The 15,572-nt window shown below is 34.8% G+C and overlaps 1 protein-coding gene across 1 annotated transcript in view; it reads right to left on the reverse strand.

The window, feature by feature from the left end:
- The window catches only part of Dna2 (DNA replication helicase/nuclease 2), a 35,155-nt gene that overhangs the window by 12,787 nt on the left and 6,796 nt on the right, over positions 1-15,572 (reverse strand). The window contains exons 6-14 of the mRNA XM_089644911.1: positions 15,228-15,375; positions 14,648-14,795; positions 13,157-13,555; positions 11,465-11,650; positions 11,035-11,132; positions 4,577-4,715; positions 2,917-3,051; positions 2,053-2,219; positions 1,172-1,277 (exon numbers count right to left, since the gene is read on the reverse strand). Of these exons, the coding sequence (XP_089501037.1) occupies positions 1,172-1,277; positions 2,053-2,219; positions 2,917-3,051; positions 4,577-4,715; positions 11,035-11,132; positions 11,465-11,650; positions 13,157-13,555; positions 14,648-14,795; positions 15,228-15,375 (1,526 nt within the window). The remainder of the gene's footprint in view (positions 1-1,171; positions 1,278-2,052; positions 2,220-2,916; positions 3,052-4,576; positions 4,716-11,034; positions 11,133-11,464; positions 11,651-13,156; positions 13,556-14,647; positions 14,796-15,227; positions 15,376-15,572) is intronic.

A 15,572-nucleotide genomic window follows, 5' to 3' on the forward strand; every position in this document is an offset into this window, starting at 1 on the left:
TTTCCACTCCCAACAACTGCATGTGTCTCCTGAGATGGCAGTGTCCCGTTAGTAATCCTACCAGTTCCCTCAGTGAGTTTCTGTCCATATTGAGTAGTAGTCTGGTTCGCCTTGGGTCTGTTCCGTTTATGAGTACTATAGATTGCCTCATTCCGGGTGCCCTTTCCAATTCCTCCCAGTGCCGGGATTCAACCCACCTTTCAATATGTAGTTTGGTGTGGCCAGCTGCTACTCCTATGGCCGGCTTGGATCCTGCAAGTGGTGCTTTCGCCCCTTTCCTTGCTAGTCCATCAGCCCGTTGATTGACAAGCTCTGATAGCCATAAGTCCTCGCTTTCCGAGTATAAAAAAATGCATGGGATCTCCCACGAGTACGTGCTAAGGACATATAAGTTAACCTCTTTTAATATAAGTGGATTAAGTATATGTACTTATATAAATACAGTAGAATCATTTTAAAGTGATTCTTGCTTGTACAGTGGAGTATGTGTTATCAAACCAAATTATTTCCAACAAATTTAAACCACTATCATTGTGCATAAATATATACATGCAAACATGGGCTCTTTGAAACCTACTTTCAAACATGGGCTCTTTAAAATGTACATTCAAACATGGGCTCTTTAAAATGTACATTCAAACATAGGATCTTTAAAATGTACTTTTAAACATAGGCTCTTTAAAATGTACATTCAAACATAGGCTCTTTAAAATTTTCCATCAAACGTGGGCTCTTTAAAATGTACATTCAAACATAGGATCTTTAAAATGTACTTTCAAACATAGGCTCTTTAAAATGTACATTCAAACATAGGCTCTTTAAAATTTTCCATCAAACGTGGGCTCTTTAAAATGTACATTCAAACATTGGATCTTTAAAATGTACTTTCAAACATAGGCTCTTTAAAATGTACATTCAAACATAGGCTCTTTAAAATTTTCCATCAAACGTGGGCTCTTTAAAATGTACATTCAAACATAGGATCTTTAAAATGTACATTCAAACATAGGCTCTTTAAAATGTACATTCAAACATAGGCTCTTTAAAATGTACATTCAAACATGGGCTCTTTAAAATGATTTGGCCCTTGCAAATACAAATTATCCAATTATTAAAAATATTATTATAGCATTTGAAATAAAAGAATAAACAAATAAATGAATATACAAACCTGACTAGAACGTTGTCCACTGCCGAATGAGTTTGGCTGGTGATCAAAACGGATTTACCAAGTCGAACTAGAACTTCTACCAATGCCACTAATGTCTGGGTTTTACCTACAAACAAATATACAAGTTCATTTATTTTTAAAAAGAAAGAAAAATATTCTGGGTTACAAATAACCTGACAATATATATATATATATATATTTTTTTTTTATGAGTACCGCACAAGAATCCCAACTGCTCCCACCCGTCTCGAGCCAGTGAGACTATGGCATCTCCAATTTGTTAATGTTGTTGAAGGTAGTGGGGAGGGGAAGGAGATGGGGACAGGAAGGTGGGGAAGTACCATGGCTATTCAGATTTTGTCACAAAACAAGGCTAAAGCCATTTCAGGCAACGTTACGATTTTGAATGGTGGTCTCCAACCAGGGCGATACTGAGAATATCTTCCACTTTGAAACATGCCGCAAGTAAACTATATTGTGAAATAACAAAAATAAAATTTAATTGCGCACACCGAGATTTGAACCCGCGACCTTCAGATTGCTAGTCGCTTGCCCTCGACCATGGAGGCCGTCAAATCTAGATGGATATGGAAATTATTGCAGCCGCGGCAATTTATTTGAACAGCACGTTTAATTATTAATCAACGTAATTCGTCAACGTAAATAATCAACACTACCGTCTCCGCTGAATGCGCATTGAAAAACTGCAGAAAGGGCCGACGTGTGAACTCTGTTAGCGGGCTAGAGCCAAGATTCTTTGACATGTGCACGAAAACCAAGAATAATCGGGTTGACCGGCCAACATTGGCAGCCAACGCATGCAACGGCATGTACACGATGGGTTTCCTAAATAAACTTAAATAAAAAAATCACAAACTGACCTGTTCCCGGCATTCCTCTGATGAGTATATAATCCTTGGTGGCCAGGGCTTTAAGCACGGCCCTCTGCTGCACCGGGTTCAATCTCTGCAGCACCTCCTTCCCAATCTCTAGAACCCGACGGGATATTTTCTCCTCGAAAGTGGCTGGCTCCTTGTCTATGATGATACTAAAAAACATGATAATATTTAATTATGTTAAAGTTGAACTCTTTTTATTCCCTTATTTAGTTAAGCTAACAAAAACCTAAATACATATTTAAGGCGATCCACTTAAAGTAAATTTCAAACGAAATCACACTCTCTTTTCGCTAGTGGCAGTATGGTTGAAACGAAATCACACTCTCCTTTCGCTAGTGGCGATATGGTTGAAACGAAATCACACTCTCCTTTCGCTAGTGGCGGTATGGTTGAAACGAAATCACACTCTCCTTTCGCTGGTGGCAATATGGTTGAAATGAAATCACACTCTCCTTTCGCTAGTGGCAATATGGTTGAAATGAAATCACACTCTCCTTTCGCTAGTGGCAATATGGTTGAAATAAAATCACACTCTCCTTTCGCTAGTAACGGTATGGTTGAAATTGAAACTGAAAGCCGGCCGCCGGTTTCGAATTGTGCATAAAAGACTATCCAAAAAGCATGTATTATTTTATTTTTTGAAGCACTGTCACAAATATTAGAATGTTTTCTGATGCACACTCTAAAGAACTTAATTTTCTACTAAGAGAAAAGTTAACTAATAGCCTCGTCTGCATGTTCAATTGGGGTCGCCATTTCAGTCCATCCTCGGAGAATTTGTTAGCAAACGTAACCACACTATCTGCAGTATTGTTGCTTTGACTGCACAGATATATTTGTACATACCTTCGCAGACGGGTAGATATTTCAGTGTCATCCATCAACAGTCCCAGGTTGGTAAGATTGTAGATCACCAAAGATTGAGATTCGTACAAATCCATACAGTATAGGGTACCTCGCTCATTCCTCTTCAGTAAATCTCTACAATAAAATTAAAAGATAATTATTGGAATAACTAATGAATAATTTAAATAGTTGGTCAAATATGCAATGGATTGAAAAACTTTTTGAAAAAATCTGAACTGTCCTTAATGCGAAGTTTGAGACCTTGAATATCTGGGTATATACAGGGTTTAACCAAAACCTCCTAGATCACAAGGCCGGGACACTGCATCAAATCAGCCTTGGAAGGACAAAAAAAAAAAAAAATTTAAATCGTCAGACAATTACAACCATAGACATATGAATATTAGTAGACCTGCCCTAAGTGATTAAAAGCGTATTATTCCCCACTCCCCATACCGGTTCCATTGGAGCCGGCTGGGCTCGCGTATGGCTTCCCGTGAATCTTGAGAATGTGACGTCATCATTCTTGTTCGAACTAGCGTCGAGCTATGGTCGAGGCATTTTATGAAATAACACGGCAAAATAGTGGCTTGTGATATGAAAACTTGTAAAAATAGATGTGAAAAAGAGAATAAACCCAATTGTCGTATTACATTCCATATGTAAGCATCATTTTAAGCTTATTCACATCGTATAATATGAATCAGTTGTAGAAACATATACTAATACATCGAGCCAACATTGGTCGAATGTAGCGATTCTCAAGTGTGCGCATCGTTGTTACTGGGAAGTAAATTATGAACATTTATAAAAGTGTCTTAACTAAATACGTAAACGAAATATTCGACTCTGAAAATAGAAGAAATTTATTTTGCCGAATTTGGACTTTGCAAATTTGTTCATAACGTGGCGAGTAATTTGCGCTCCCATGTAAAAATGTCTATTCATTCAATAGCAGATTTTACTTTTAAGAATTAAATGGTGATATTATAATGCGAGATGCCTATTTACTGTCAGATTGATTTATTGACGAATCACAGTCAGCTTTACCCCCTTCGTTCTTCAACAGTTGATTTTACCCCTCACCTTTAATTTCTAGTCTATATATTCTTATGTCTGTGATTACAACATTATTTTCCAAGATTCTTTTTTTATTATTGCAGATTGAATAATTTTTGGTGAAATGGTTTTTATTTTTATTTTTCATAGTCTATTTATACCGGTCATAAAATAATACAATACAACAACAATAAATAATTTTTCCACCATATAACCTGTTTAATTTTTTTTCAAATTTACTCGGTTTTCAGCGTGCTTAGAGGTAGAGGAGACCATAAGAATGTTGTGGTGCATAATATTAATTTGTATCTTTGCATTATAATATTTATATTATTATGACTTAAAAATAAAATTGATTTTATTCTGTTCGATAAATATTATACATTGATACCAATACATTGATTATATTATCTCATTATAGTATTGCTGAGGAACACCTAAAATACGAAATCTGTATTAAGTATATTTGCAGAGATATTAAAAGAATTATCGACACATCAAAACAGTTGACAGTACCAGCAAGGAAGGCTTAATAAAATGAAACAAGATTTGGTGAATAGCTGTAAACAATAAATAAAGATGAAATGCAGTAGATAGGTACCTATCAAGTATTACGCTGACGCAGTGGCTGTCAATGTGTGTAATGGTCCCCAGGGCTATGGCCACCTTGCTCTTGGTGCTGAGAATTACGTACTCTCCGGTCTGCAGGAGGGACTGCTGGAGATCTTCAAATCTATTACCTGGACAAGAAATGAATGTAAATGATTTGGCTACATAAGTATCTTCAAATTATAATCAATCAGGATGATTTGACGATAGCTTAATGTTGATAAGGTGAATAAAATTTTGTTGTTTGTAATTTCATATTTTGTTTTAAGAGTGGGTTATAGGGCATAATGGTGATTTGCTGGAAAACAGCTCCCTAAAACGGCTTAATACTACCTTTCGTATGTCATTCTCAGACTTCATATTTTTTTATACCAATTAATGGACTATTATTTTTCAGTCTGCCTATTTTTTTTTGTAGTTGTTGTAGGCATTCGACTATAAAAAATAAAAACATTGATACACCATACAACCCACTTTTAAAACTTGGATGTATGATTATGGCGTCAATAACGGCTTTACACTATATTTTTAATTTAAAATATGTATATAATACACACATCTGTAGAAGTACGGCCTCTTATTATCGTTATGCTATCTGTGGATATTAACAATTAAATAAATACTTCATCTTGCACCAAATTTTCAACGCATTTCACAGTTTTTTACTTATTCCGGGATGGAAGCCCCCGGTGATGGCGGTGGAGCTATAGGCTCCCTGTTTTACGGCGTATATATTTCGAAAATGCCATCAAAATGTTTCATTAATGGGTCTAAAAGTAGAATACCGACTCACTTAAAGAATTGCAATAATCTTATGAAGCTACGAAAACAGTAAGTACTCACAAATTCTCTTTTTTCATATAAATTTGACGTATTGTATATTTTCAAGTGTCAAATTCTTTGAAACGTGTAAAATCCAACATTCTATATGCGTACCTTTTCCTAACGGTTAGCACTAACGTCATGTTGTTTACTGGCGGCATCTTTATGCAAGTGTGTGTGAGAGAATTCATTGTCTTTACGCGCTCTGACTAAGTGGGAGATTGGACGTTTTTTCATAGGGCACGTTTGGTAATTGAACCAAAAATTACCATCTCACGCCGGATCATTTTTAGTTCAAATCACCTTTCCGCGTATAAACACGTAACCATTCACACATTGTCAAATCAAAGATATTCTATCTATGTGTTGTGTTGTACAGTTTCAAATAATTATATTATTTTTCTCTTTGTAGATCAACACATGATTTATCCATAGCAGCCGGAAAAAATACTCCAAACAAGGTATGCTTCAAGTAACGAATAAATGAAAAAAGATTATTGTTTAGTTGTACTAAATAACACAGTATAATTTAACAAATATATAAATAAAAAAATAAAATTTCTTTTATTTCTCGAGGTCAATTTATTCATGATGTTATTAATATGTATAAATATTCTATCAAATATAAAATTAAGAAATTCACCAAATAAATCCACCTTCGATTTTCTCTAAAACGAAAGCTCAAATAAAAAAAGTCATAACCCAAAATTGTCAATAAATGAAAGGTTATTCACAAGTTATCCATTTATAGGACAACTTTTTTTAAACGATACGCCCTTAATGGTTTTATTTATGTATTCTATATTCATTTTGATGAACAGAAAAAAACCTTTTTTTTTCTTAGCTTTTTTGAAATTTTCGATTTTCCAGCGGGTTTTTTTCTGACCGGTGTCCATTTAAAAAAAATTAAATAAAATTATTGTTTTCATTACAAAACGACAGGTTGGTAAGGAAAATGTACTTTTATTTATTTGCGTTACAGGGGAATAACTGCTTTGATAATGTTATAGAGAAACTGACCAGGACGCGATTTTCGTAAATTTACTCAACATGTGCGAACTTCGGGCGGTTGGTTCGATTCAAGACCTCTGTGCGTTACCTCAGAATGATTACAACCCAAGGGCTTATAACTTGGAAACATAAAGAAATATAAACCTTAATGTTGCAGGTCTCAAAACTATCCGTTTTTAGCTTATGACCTATAAAGGGTTTTACCGTTTATACCACGAGTTTCCGAACACCGTGTAAAACAAACTATATGTATCGGAAATGTTCCTCAACACTAATGACAACAGCAAGTGAATGATGAAACATTTATAAAAAATGTCAAATTAAATGCTTTACCAAAATAGTAGGTTATGCAAATAAGTCATACCTTTTTACTAAGTTGTTTGTTTTACTTAATATTTCACATTCATATTATACGATCATTGCTTTGCGACAAACGCACATGTGATGTTATATTTTAACATGTTCATTAATGTACAACTACCGCCCTCTAGTGACAAAAAAATGAAGACATTTTGACAGTTTGCGAAATTTCGCTATCATATAACAAGCGCTTAAGGCGATGCACTACGTCGTGTAATATTTTAAATTGAGCCGCTATCAATAACAACCCTTACGTAGATGGCGATAAGGTTTAAATTCCCGCTTAACACCATCCGCCTGTTTTAATTTATGCAAGAAAAAAACATGGCCAAAAACTGCCTTTCATTTTATTTAGTGGATGTTCAGGCATAAATATTTAAAAAAATTTCGATCATTTTGTAAATAACTTAATTTGCCACATTATACAATGAAATCATTACCGAAAATGGGTTCGTAAGTAGGAGATTTTGAACTTTAAAGCAGTTTTCATAGGCCTTATACATTATTTTTTTCTGGGCTTATAAAAAGACTTATTTAAAAAATGCTCGATTGTTTCAAAGGCCAAGATGTATTCTACTTCTACTTCTAAGTATTTAATTAAAGCATCTGAAACATTTCTAGGCGACCAAATTTTCAAACCAAAAACACAAGATTTTGCATTACTATGTATGGCATCGCCTTAAACAAAGTTCGTACTTTTATTTTTTGTACTTTTAAACAATGTTTTTTATCCAGCGTCATATAGTGTTTCACCTGAATAATTTTAAAATAATATCATCTATTTTAGACCTCTGACCCAAATGTGTCGACTATAATAAGAGTGTGCCGAAGTAGACATTTTCGTCCATATTTTATACAGATTCAGAAAATCTGCCATTACTCAAAAATGTGTAACAAATTGTTGACCCAATTATACAGGGTTTTCCAATAAGAGGTGTTATTTTGAATAGCCCGCTCTTTCGGTAGATGTTACTTTTGAAGCTGTCATTTTTTGATATTTGACAAGTAGAAACTACGCCATTAATAAAAATGGAACGATACACGCTTCAACAACGCATTGAAATTATTAAAATTCACTTGAGTGAATCAAATGCAAATCATCTTGAGTGATGAGGCCCATTTCCACCTCGGTGGCTTCGTCAACAAGCAAAATTGTCGCATCTGGGGCTCTGAAAACCCAAGAGTTGAATTGTTGAAAAGCCTCTCTATCCTCAACGTGTGACTGTTTGGTGCAGTTTATGGTCCGGCGGAGTCATTGGAATAAATTAATAGTAAATTACTTTTTCGAAAATGAGGCTAGAGCAACAGTTACGGTGAATGGATCGCTATCGAGAGATGATTAATGATTTTTTATGGCCGGAATTGGATGGTATTGATCTGGACAACGTTTACTTTCAACAAGACGGCGCTATGTGCCATACAAGCAACGAAACCATTGATCTTTTACGATTGAATATCAAAATAACACCTCTTATTGGAAAACCCTGTATTACGCATCATTTGTGTCTCGTGCCTCCCTTTGTATTATTTGTCATTTGAGCGAGTTTTTATATAATTTTATGTAGGATACGGTCCAAGCAAAATCATGTAAAAAAAAAATATTCTAAAATAAATAAAAATAATGGTGGATAGGTTTTTCCTTGTATAAATATAAATTCAGGATATCGAAAATTAAATTTATTTTTGTTTATTGTATCTTAATTTTATTTTGAAAATTGCTTTATTCTACATCGATAACAACATAAAGAATTATTTCAAACCTTTCCCGAACTGCAATTGAAAAAGAACCATTGTTTCACAGACGGCAAGCGTGTAAAATGAAAAACCGACATATGTTTATGTCACCATCTCTTTAAAACATGTAATATTCATGGTGTTATCTCCCCCACGGCAATGACCTAAGCGTCCCTAAGCTTTCTTCGGTACCTAATTTCTACTAAGACTAAAGACATAGTGCCATCTCATTTATTCTATGGCGCGCATAGAAACAGAAGATGACAAAGTCAGGACATTCTTTAAATTGACTCAACGAATCGTGTGGACTTGTGAATGAAAGCTTCTATTAGAGACAACAGATGTCACTGCTCATCACTAGCCGCTGCCGCTTGCAGCTCCGCTATTTCGCGGTACATTTCAAATATATGAAGAATAAGACCAGTCGTTTTGATGCATTTAATTCATTATTATTGTTGTCTTATAATTTTGGAGGGTCAAACACCAATTGACCTAAGGGAAGAACCGCCCCTGGTTCTTTGTATTATATACTCTTGGTAACGAGCCATACAGGCGGTCAAATCAGGTTGAAGTTGTAGAGCTCATTCTATGTTGTGATCATTTGTTACAAAATTATTTCCAAATTTATTAGCATTTCCGATTCGCGATTTCCACCCCGCTTTCTGCATACCTCTCTGCGCAACGTACATACTGAGTAGTAACAACATGAAAGGAATGTAGCACCGTGTAAAAAGGGACTGCAATGTTTTATGCACCCTTTCACCGAGTAGGTCTTTGTAATTTTTGGTATCTATTTGTATGATAACTAAGCTTTTATAAAAGGGTTGATACCACAGACATATGAATATAATAGACGAGAAGTTAAGGACGAGGGGTTAAAACAAGAGTTGCGGGACGCAGAGAGGAAAGCTGACTGTGATTCGTCAATAAATCAATCTGACAGTAAATAGGCATCTCGCATTATAATATCACCATTTAGTTCTTAAAAGTAAAATCTGCTATTGAATGAATAGACATTTTTACATGGGAGCGCAAATTACTCGCCACGTTATGAACAAATTTGCAAAGTCCAAATTCGGCAAAATAAATTTCTTCTATTTTCAGAGTCGAATATTTCGTTTACGTATTTAGTTAAGACACTTTTATAAATTTTCATAATTTACTTCCCAGCAACCAACCAGCTTTGTGTTCAGATGTATCTCGATGTGATAGAATATGTTTCTACAACTGATCCATATTATACGATGTGAATATGCTTAAAATAAAGTAAAATAATGCTTATATATGGAATGTAATACGACAATTGGGTTTATTCCACAGACATAGGAATTAATAGACGAGAAGATAATGGCGAGGGGTAAAATCAACTGTTGAAGAACGAAGGGGGTTAAGCTGACTGTGATTCGTCAATAAATCAATCTGACAGTAAATAGGCATCTCGCATTATAATATCACCATTTAGTTCTTAAAAGTAAAATCTGCTTTGAATGAATAGACATTTTTACATGGGAGCGCAAATTACTCGCCACGTTATGAACTAATTTGCGAAGTCCAAATTCGGCAAAGTAAATTTCTTCTGTTTGCAGAGTCGTAGTTAGTTTCAGAGTATTTAGTTAAGACACTTTTATAAATGTTCATAATTTACTTCCCAGCAACCAACCAGCTTTGTGTTTCGCGTCCAGACGTTTCTCGATGTGATAGTAACAACTGATTCATATTATACGATGTGAATATGCTTAAAATAAAGTAAAATAATGCTTATACATATATGGAATGTAATACGACAATTGGGTTTATTCTCTTTTTCACATCTATTTTTACAAGTTTTCATAGTACAAGTCAACATTTTGCCGTGTTATTTCGTAAAATGAACCGATGATGCCTCGACCATAGTTCGCACAAGAATGATGACGTCACGTTTTCAAATTTCATTTGAGGCCATACGCGAGCCCAGCCGGCTCAATGGAACCGGTATGGGGAGTGGGGATAATACGCTTTTAATCACTTAGGGCAGGTCTACTAATATTCATATGTCTATGGTTTATTCTCTTTTTCACATCTATTTTTACAAGTTTTCATAACACAAGTCACCGTAAAATGAACCGATGATGCCTCGACCATAGTTCGCACAAGAATGATGACGTCACGTTTTCTAAATTCACTTGAGGCCATACGCGAGCCCAGCCGGCTCCAATGGAACCGGTATGGGGAGTGGGGAATAATACGCTTTTAATCACTTAGGGCAGGTCTACTAATATTCATATGTCTATGGTTGATACCCAGTATAAATAATTCTGGGATTTTCAGTTAATTAACCTGATTTACATGGCTGACGACAGCCATGTAAATGGATGCCGATGGATCACATATACGAATCGCTAAAATGCATACAGTGTGTTAAATAAAACGTACCATGCAGTAGGATAGATTGCAGCATTGAAAAGATTTTAAGGTATGTTAAAGTTTTTCACAGCATCCGGAAAGTAAATTGTTGATAGAAAGGGTAAAAAATGATTTAAGTACCTTTGGAAGTCCTATGTAATGAATGCTCAAATCTGTCCCCAACTGGTATGACGGCTCCATCTACTGCCATGTTTATGAGACATTTCCCTCGCTTTTCTCTGGAAGCAGTAAAACACCATAGATAAATTAACTACTAATGTCAAATGGCACCGGAGTCCCAAAATAATTAGTTTGGGACTTTGCCAAAAAATCCAAAATTAGTAAATAGTCCTGGTTAAACTCTGATTCTCGTTCCGTTTCAGCATTTTATCAAAACGTCATCAACTGACAAACATGTTCGTTATGCTTGTCTACTGATCACAATTTGTTTAAAAGCTGAAACAAGCCAAGAATAAGCATTTATTCAAAATGGCGATGATCGCTGATTTTATGGTCATCAAATATGATGGAATTTGAATCATCTCAACCTTAAATAAATATAGTTTATTACCTTTCTTCAAGAGCAACCGTCCATATATCCTTCAGTGGGCTAAGCACTAGTCGGTCTCTCTCCTCCAGGGCAAGCAGTGCGGTCCAGTGCAGCAGATATTTCTGGTGGGCGGAGGTGAGGTGCCCCAGGGCACGGGGCTGCAGTCTCATCAGGGGGTGTGTCTCCGAAAGATTGTGATCACTTGTACTAAAATCATTTATTTATTCATAGTGATATTTTTACGTTTGTCTTTAATTAGTTAACTTAGTAGAGAGGTAATATTCGAAGGCAAAATGAATATACAAGGTCGATACTGCTATTGCAGTACTTCATACTAAGCGTGGGCACGATTCTTCTACACTGCAATTGAAGGGGTTCGGACCCTAGGGGTTAATCATGGTTGTTGATAGCAGACGCAGTTTACAAGATGTCACATCACAATTTACAATTATATAGTACAATTAAAAAACTTTAATGGTACACTTAAAAGAATTCACAATCTGCTCATTTATAGATGTCGCTAATACAATTATTTTGGGAAAAAACTCTGTTTGCAAGTTATGATTTAAAATATTAGGATGAATTTTTTGTTAGCGCCTGTATATATGCAATATGAGTATAATAGTTTTGACCGTATCGGTGATTCAAACCAATATTGTACTTGTAAGCCTTTCTTGAAAGAATTGAATTTGTATATGGACAAACTTTTTATTCATATTCATTGTTCATTTAAATCAAAATGGTGCTGATTGTTAATTTGTTGGTCATCAAATGGTGACGATTGTTAATTTGTTGGTCATCAAATGGTGACGATTGTTAATTTGTTGGTCATCAAATGGTGACGATTGTTAATTTGTTGGTCATCAAATGGTGACGATTGTTAATTTGTTGGTCATCAAATGATGCTGATTATTGATTTGTTGGTCATCAAATGGTGCTGATTGTTAATTTGTTGGTCATCAAATGGTGACGATTGTTAATTTGTTGGTCATCAAATGGTGACGATTGTTAATTTGTTGGTCATCAAATGGTGACGATTGTTAATTTGTTGGTCATCAAATGGTGACGATTGTTAATTTGTTGGTCATCAAATGATGCTGATTATTGATTTGTTGGTCATCAAATGGTGCCGTTTGTTAATTTGTTGGTCATCAAATGATGATGATTGTTAATTTGTTGGTCATCAAATGATGCTGACTATTGATTTGTTGGTCATCAAATGGTGCCGTTTGTTAATTTGTTGGTCATCAAATGATGATGATTGTTAATTTGTTGGTCATCAAATGGTGACGATTGTTGATTTGTTGATCATAAAATGGTGCTGATTGTTAATTTGTTGATCATAAAATGGTGCTGATTGTTAATTTGTTGGTCATCAAATGGTGACGATTGTTAATTTGTTGGTCATCAAATGGTGACGATTGTTAATTTGTTGGTCATCAAATGGTGACGATTGTTAATTTGTTGGTCATCAAATGATGCTGACTATTGATTTGTTGGTCATCAAATGGTGCCGTTTGTTAATTTGTTGGTCATCAAAAGAGACGCTGTTTGCAACACCTCAACCTAAGGTTAAAGAGGTTGCTGGAGGTTGCTTTCTTTGCTTTTTTATATTTAGGTTAGTTAAAATAGCTTTACATCTTTCTTAAGGGACATTGATAAATTTGCAAATTTACAATTGACATTTATAAAAAAGGAAAAAATATACATTACTTCAAATGTATGGAGCACAGAGTAAGATATGGACAGTTTCCACAAGCACTGTGATGATTTATTGGCTCTGGTAACTCCATCACTGGCAACACTTTATTCTCTGGTTCCAGCATATCGTCTTCCATGAAACACTTCTCCAGATCCATAGATAAAAACTCATCATCTCCACCGCCAGCTTCTATATTTTCTCCCGTCTTTTGTACATGGTCCAATGACTCGTCTATTATTATTGCTTCTTTGCTTGCGTCAGTATTTTTATGGTTGTTGGGTTCTTTTTGAGAGATCTTTTTGTTTTTCTGTGACCAACTTGCGAGATACCGCGCAAGATCATTTCTCAGCATTATCAGATCACGCTTTTCCGAATGTCCAGCTGATATTTCATGCATACTAATAGATTCCCTGTTGAGATTAAAACTATATTAGTGAGGGTCGCTTTATTTTCATAAAGGCTCTGATTAAAAAGCAACTTTTTACAACCATTTCTTGCCGGCAAGGTATTTCCGTCAAGATTTTTGTAGAGATCATTTATTTGTGTAGAGAATTTGATACACTACGGCAATCTTGACAGGGCACAATGATATTGACAGCCAACACCTTGCACCGCAAGTCTATTGACGGCCGAGACAATTGTTCGGCAATAGGCAATAAAAGGCAATTAATCTAGCTTGTTTACCAGCACCACCGAGGAAGCAGTCATAAAATATTAAATGAAAGACATATGAAACCTAAAATGTTAAATTAAGGAAATATGAAACATGAGATATTGAATGGAGGAAACATGAAAACTAAAATATTGAATGAAGGCAATATGAAACCTAAAATACTAAATAAAGGAATTATGAATCCTAAAATATTGAATGAAGGAAATGTGAAACCTAAAATATTAAATTAATGAAATAATTATTAATATAATTAAATTCATGAAATGAAGGAAATATGAAAACCAAAATATTGAATGAAGGAAATATGAAACCTGAGATATTGAATGAAGGAAATATGAAACCTAAAATATTGAATGAAGGAAATATGAAACCTAAGATATTAAATGAAGGAAATATGAAACCTGAGATACTGAATGAAGGAAATATGAAACCTAAAATATTGAATGAAGGCTATGAAACCAAAAATACTGAATAAAGGAAATATGAAACCTAAAATATTGAATGAAGGCTATGAAACCAAAAATACTGAATAAAGGAAATATGAAACCTAAAATATTGAATGAAGGCTATGAAACCAAAAATACTGAATAAAGGAAATATGAAACCTAAAATATTGAATGAAACCTGAGATAATGAATGAAGGAAATATGAAACCTGAGTGAGATATTGAATGAATGAAATGTGAAACCTAAAATATTGAATGAAGGCAATACGAAATATTGAATGAAAGAAATATGAAACAGAAATTTAGAATGAAAGAAATATGAAACTGAAATATTGAATGAAATAAATATAAAACCAGAAATATTGAATGAAGGAAATATGAAACCTAAGGTAAAGCAGAAGTCCAGCGGAGTGCGGTAGGATGTCACTTCCCAAGTTCTCCATCATCATAGTGTACAAGATGACCTGACCGCGATGTTCAGCTGAAACCGAGGCTTTGCCAGTCTTTAACTCTAGTGGCATCAATCTCTTCACTGGAATAATAAAAAGGCACACAATAATGGTGCAACAAAACATGTAAAGGACACGTTAAATACACTTGTACAAACCAATAAGCTGTTGAAATGTTAATGAATAAGCAACATTACTAAGGTGGGGGTGTTTCGCAGAAATTTAAATATATTTTGAAATCAAATGGCCAAATGACGCCTTTTATGTTTTTTTTTTTTACATTTGAAAAGTCCCGTTAACATAAAGACATGTTAGTTGAGCTTGTAAGCTGATCAAAAATTGTTTAAAAGCCAAAATGGATTAGAATCGACGTTTAACGGGGACATTTCAAATGTCAAAAAACAAAATGGCCCTTGGATGACAATGTTACATTTGAATTTCTGTATAAAACTCGCTCGACGTGTCATCGATGTGTAATTTCGTCATGTAATCGTAGAAGTTTATCGAACACTTACATTTTCTATTTAACTTATCATGTATGGTAACTTCTATGGTTACATCAATCTTTCCCTTTACTCCGATGTGCGGAGACCAGATATTCTCCTCAATATCCACTATTCCTTCTATAGAGCCATCCCACTCTGTCTTCTCCGGGGGAGGCCTCTGAAAACAAATACAAAGAATTAACAAATGGGCGGACGGGCTTGCGGTAAGGCTTTCCACCACGAATCAGAATGGCGCAAGAAAATTTAATTTAAATAATTTGGGTTGTTTCTCAATGAATGCATTTAAAATAATGTAATTGTGGCACGTTCCAGAGTGGAATATCATACTCTCAGTATCGATGGGACGAAAGACCA

This window comes from Hesperophylax consimilis, chromosome 22 (genome assembly GCF_061612785.1).
Source record: "Hesperophylax consimilis isolate HC1 chromosome 22, BYU_Hcon_1.0, whole genome shotgun sequence".
NCBI classification, from domain to species: domain Eukaryota; kingdom Metazoa; phylum Arthropoda; class Insecta; order Trichoptera; family Limnephilidae; genus Hesperophylax; species Hesperophylax consimilis.